We start from the raw sequence: 5,287 nt of genomic DNA, 5'->3' as shown, positions 1-5,287 counted from the left end.
AACCCCAGCAAATGGTTCAAGCATGTACCAACAGTCCAACCATTAATCAACAGCACTGTTTCTTCAACAACAAAGTTTACACCCTTCGAGCTCTTAACAGGAGTTAAGATGAGAAATAAAGAAGACCTGCACATCAAGAAAATTCTCGAGGAAGAGCACATACATATTTTACTTGAAAATCAACAACAAATGCGAAAAGAAGCAAAAAGCAATATACTTGAGATGCAAGAAAAAACCAAGCACAATTATAATACTAAACGAAAGACAGCAACGAAGTATAAGTTCCACGACAGAGTTGCCATCAAACGAACACAATTTGGGACAGGTTTGAAACTTCGACCAAAATTTTTCGGTCCATACACAGTGACAAAAATTAGACCCAACAATAGATATGATGTTCACAAGATCGGTATAGGAGAAGAACCAACTGTCACATTCACTTCAGCAGACTTAATGAAACTAAGGGAAGATCCATAAACTTTTTCCTTTTTTCATATGAACTTTTCAATTGTGCAAGAACAGACTTACGATTTTTTTTAAAATTTATTATTTTTATTCTGGATTTCATTGCATATATCAAATATTAATTGAACATATTTAACTGAACATTAATAACAAATTTCTATTTTAATGATCGAAATATTCATATTAATCGTATTTTTCAGAAGTGAGATAAAAAAAAATTCAACTATACATTAAAATTGAATATATTTAGAATTAGTTTAGATTTAAACTTTCATAAATTTATTGTTTTATATTTCAATTCAATTGTCAAAATATTTCTGTTATCAATATTTTCTTCTTATTGTGATGTTTAATATTTACCTTTAAAGCAATTAGTCGGAGACCGAGTAAGTCAGGATGACAGAGTGTTCCATTCATGTACTTCAGCCAGCGGAGCCCTCTATGGGTTGCTGTTTCAACTCTCTCTTGCCACCAAGTTTTCCTCGCTCTTTCTGAGAGGAGATAGGCTGGAGAAATCTTCAGAGGAAGGCATTGGTTCACATTGGACTGTCTGGCCAACTATGATGATGGTAAGTAAGGTAATGTCCTCCCCCCGGCAAAAAAACTACCCTGGATCATGTCACAAAAAAGTTTTTATTATTCACCATATATGTAAGTTAAGACACAAAGATAAAAGGAATTATTAAATACTAATATAAAATTTAATAAGCAAATTCATAAAAAGTTAATTTTTATAACATAATTTAAATTATATATATACACAGCGAAATTATTTAGAAAATATTATTTGTGCAGATGAATTATCAATTTATACATATGCTATATTAATTATTGTATTAAATAAATAAAAAAATGTTCTACATAGAATACAGAAACTTAATAAACAGTTTTAATTTATACTCTCAAAAAATTGACTAACATGTTTCTATTATGATTAGCTTCAATTTCGAATACCTCATCTTCGAAACCATCTCCCTCAATATTACTCTTAATAAGACCGGATCGATTTCGAAGGACTCTTTTTGTTGTAAACAAAAATTGTGTAGCATACATGCCGCGAATACATATAACGTAATTTTTTCAATACAGTTAACGTCAACAAAAAGAATCCTTCGAAACCTCTGTTTCAGCAATGCAAATGAATTTTCAACTATTGATCTAGCTTTATTGAGAGTTTGTTTTTAAGGGATATCCCTTATCTCCGATTATATGGGTATTTGTGGGGAAATTGACGAAGAAGTAAATATCCGAGTTGCGAAAAACTCTTGAATCGTGACATGATCCAGGGTAGCCGCAAAAAATATCCCAGAAAGATAAATCAGGCTTACATATTGCCTGTAAAACTACAGAGTAGTCCTTGTTTCTATTGTAATATAGACTACCATCTCCAACAGGTTTAATCTCTATATGGCTGCCGTCAATTGCGCCATAGTACCTGCAAAAAAATATTTATCGCTAAAAGTTTTTTCTGTTGCTTTCATTTCACTCCTTGTTGGTATTTCAATAAAGTTTCTGCGTTTTTCAGCTAGAGTTAGTTAGTTAGTTTTTAGTTATTGGCGCAAGAGCCAGTTGTGGCTATATCGCACCTACAACTTGGTTTTTATTAAATATCTATATTGATGTATCAAAACCAATGGCTTTGAGGTATGAGAAGATGTTGTCGTGGGGACTGTTACCAATTAATAAAATCAATGATGGATTAAAGCAACCGAATTGGCGTTGTCTCTGAATTTTAAATTTGCTACATTTGGTTAAAATGTGTTTCACAGTGAGCGGTTCCTTACAATGGGAACACTCTGGAGCAGGCTCATTTAGTAGAAGATGTCTGTGAGTAATACGAGTATGACCGATACGTAAACGATTTAAAATAACTTCTAGCTTTCGAGGTAGATTAAGATGTGTATAAGGTTGTAGGTTAGAATAGATACTATGTAGTTTATTATTTGTCTCATTATTCCAGTTTTTTTGCCATTCTGAATACAAGGTACATTTGTTAATATTTTTAACATCTGATAACGTTGATTTGTGATTAGTTAGGTTATTTGTTGATTTTGCTGCCCTATCTGCTACTTCATTTCCTAGAATGCCAGTATGTCCAGGTATCCATGAAAAAATTATTTTGTACCCAGAAAGTTTTAAAGTGTTGTAGAGATTAAAAATACAATTTATAATAGAATGAGGTTTATGATTACAGTTTAACAATGCTTCAATACAGCTTTTCGAATCGCTATATATATACCATTTCTTTAATGGTTGAGATGAAATAAACTGTAAAGCCAAGAATATTGCGTGTGCCTCACTTGTAAATACTGAACAGGACGGGGGAAGTTTTTCTGAAACAGTGGATCCATTGGCCACAACAGCTGATGCTGTGTGACCATTAGTTTTTGAGCCATCAGTAAAGACCGGATTAAAATCTGCGTATTGCTCCCGGTGGTAATTAAAAATTTGTTGATAAATAATGGATGATGTGTGTTTTTTAGTATTTCCTTTAAAAATGTCGATGAAAGGAAAATTTATACCAATCCAGGGAGGATGCGGTTTACATACTGGTAAAATATCAAAATCCTCAATGGTAAAATCTGATAAAAGTTTTTTCATCCTAAGTCCAAAAGTTGGAACGCAGGATGGTCTATGGTTAAAAAGAGTTTCGTAGTCTGGCGTTAAAATCTTAGGAAACATGGGATGATTAGGGTGACTCTTGATATGAAAATAATAATTTAGGGCAAGTTTTGCTCGGCGCATAATGAGGGATGGTTCATGATATAAAGCTAGCAAACTTTGAATTGGAGAGGTACGAAAAGACCCTGTAGCAATGCGAATTCCTTCGTGGTGTACTGTGTCTAGGTATCTTAAAACAGATTTTCTAGCAGATCCATATATAATAGATCCATAGTCAATTTTAGAGCGAATGATACTGCGATAAATTTTAATCATAGATTTGGTGTCTGCCCCCCAAGAGCAGTTCGTTAAAACTTTGAGTATGTTTAATTTCCTTTCACAATTTTGTCGCAGATAGTTAATGTGAGATTTAAAAGTTAATTTTGAGTCAAAAATTATGCCCAGAAATTTTACTTCAGGTAAAACTGGTATACGGTAACTATTGATAAATAATTCTGGATCAGGATGAAGTCCTCGTTTACGACAAAAGTGAATGCAAGAAGTTTTGTTAGGTGAAAAAGTAAAACCATTACTGTCTGCCCACTGTAATACTTTATTAATTGCATATTGAAGTTGTCTTTCTATTGTGTGCATATGGGTAGCTTTGCACGAAATCCGAAAATCATCGACAAAGAGTCTACCGTCAACAGAAGGGGGTAAAAGGGATAAAATTTTATTTATTTTGATAAGAAATAAAGTGACGCTTAGAACACTACCCTGAGGAACACCCTCTTCTTGAGTGTAAATGTCTGAAAATATAGGATTTAAAAACACTTGAAAGGTTCTTTCTGCTAAAAAATTTTGAATAAAATAAAATAAATTCCCTGTTATATCATAATCTAGAAGATCTCGCAGAATACCATAACGCCACGTTCGGTCGTATGCTTTTTCGATATCGAAAAATACTGCTACCAGATGCTGTCTTTTCAAGAACGCTTCTCTTATCTCAGTTTCTAAAAGTATGGCATTATCAGTAGTAGAACTGCATTTTCTGAAACCAGTCTGTTTGCAAGATAAAATATTTCGAGATTCTAGCAAATAGGTAAGTCTAGCATTTAAAATCCGTTCCAATAGTTTGCATAAACAGCTAGTAAGAGCTATGGGCCGATAGTTATTAGGATTTTTGTGGTCTTTTCCTGGTTTGGGGACAGCTATTACGTATGATTTGCGCCAGCTGGAGGGAAATTTTCTCTCGATCCAAATTCTATTGAAAAAATTTAAAATTATTTGTAGATGTGTATCTGAAAGGTGCTTAAACATGTTACTGTGTATATTATCAGGACCAGGAGAAGTGGGTTTACAACGTTTTATTGCCGATTTTAGTTCTATTAAAGTAATTTTTGAATTATAATCATTGATTGGTTCGGATGGACATTTAAGTATTGTTTTTTCAGTTATTGCTTTATATCTTTGAAAGGAGGTTGGATAATTTGTGTGGCTGGAATTCTGAGAAAAGCTTTCAGCAAGAGTGTTAACTATTTCTTTTTTATCAGTTATTTTGCGGTTATTTATTTCAAGATGAGTAACAGGTGAAGTTGCATAATGGCCAGATATTGTTTTAATCTTTTTCCAAACTTCTTTAGATGTAGTATTACTGTTTATTCCACTGACGTATTCAATCCAAGATTTCTTTTGGCTTTGTCTTCGAGTTTTTCTTGCTATTGCTCGGGCCCGTTTGAATGCAATCAAGTTTTCTTGGGTGGGATATTTACGGAATTTTCTCCAAGCCTGTTTTTGAAATTTGTGAGTTCGGCTACATTCCTTGTTCCACCAGGGTTTTGTATATTTAGGGCAGTTAGGAGAAGTGTAAGGCATTGACTGTTCAGCTGCTGTTATGAGGGCATTAGTTATTTCAGTTGTGGCTTCATCAATAGTTCCTGTTTCTATTGTATGTTCATTGAATGTAAGAGATTTACAAAACATTACCCAATCTGCTGCCGCGATGCAGAGTCTAGGTAATCGATAGATATTATTTTGAGACGGTACAGAAATTTTTATAATGATAGGAAAGTGGTCACTGTGGAAAAGGTAGTTGTCAACAAAAAGCTCTAAAAACGGGTATATTTGAGGAGAACAAATAACCAGATCAATAGAATGAAATGAATGACTCTACTAGTTGACATTGAGGCATATCGAATCGGTCTGCAATGGATCTGAAAAA

General features: G+C 33.4%; 1 protein-coding gene across 1 annotated transcript; it reads right to left on the bottom strand.

Annotated features, from left to right (window-relative positions):
* Window positions 1-2,076: 2,076 nt before the first annotated feature.
* LOC147804125 (uncharacterized) lies at window positions 2,077-5,049 on the bottom strand. The gene has a single exon (XM_087151434.1). The coding sequence runs from the start codon at window positions 5,047-5,049 to the stop codon at window positions 2,077-2,079; it is 2,973 nt and encodes a 990-aa protein (XP_087007560.1).
* Window positions 5,050-5,287: the final 238 nt, after the last annotated feature.

This window comes from Parasteatoda tepidariorum, chromosome 9, assembly GCF_982258835.1.
Source record: "Parasteatoda tepidariorum strain Cologne lab strain chromosome 9, Ptep-v5.0, whole genome shotgun sequence".
In the NCBI taxonomy this organism is placed as follows: domain Eukaryota; kingdom Metazoa; phylum Arthropoda; class Arachnida; order Araneae; family Theridiidae; genus Parasteatoda; species Parasteatoda tepidariorum.
Note: the sequence above shows the minus strand (reverse complement) of the source record. Positions and strands in the feature narration are given on the sequence as shown.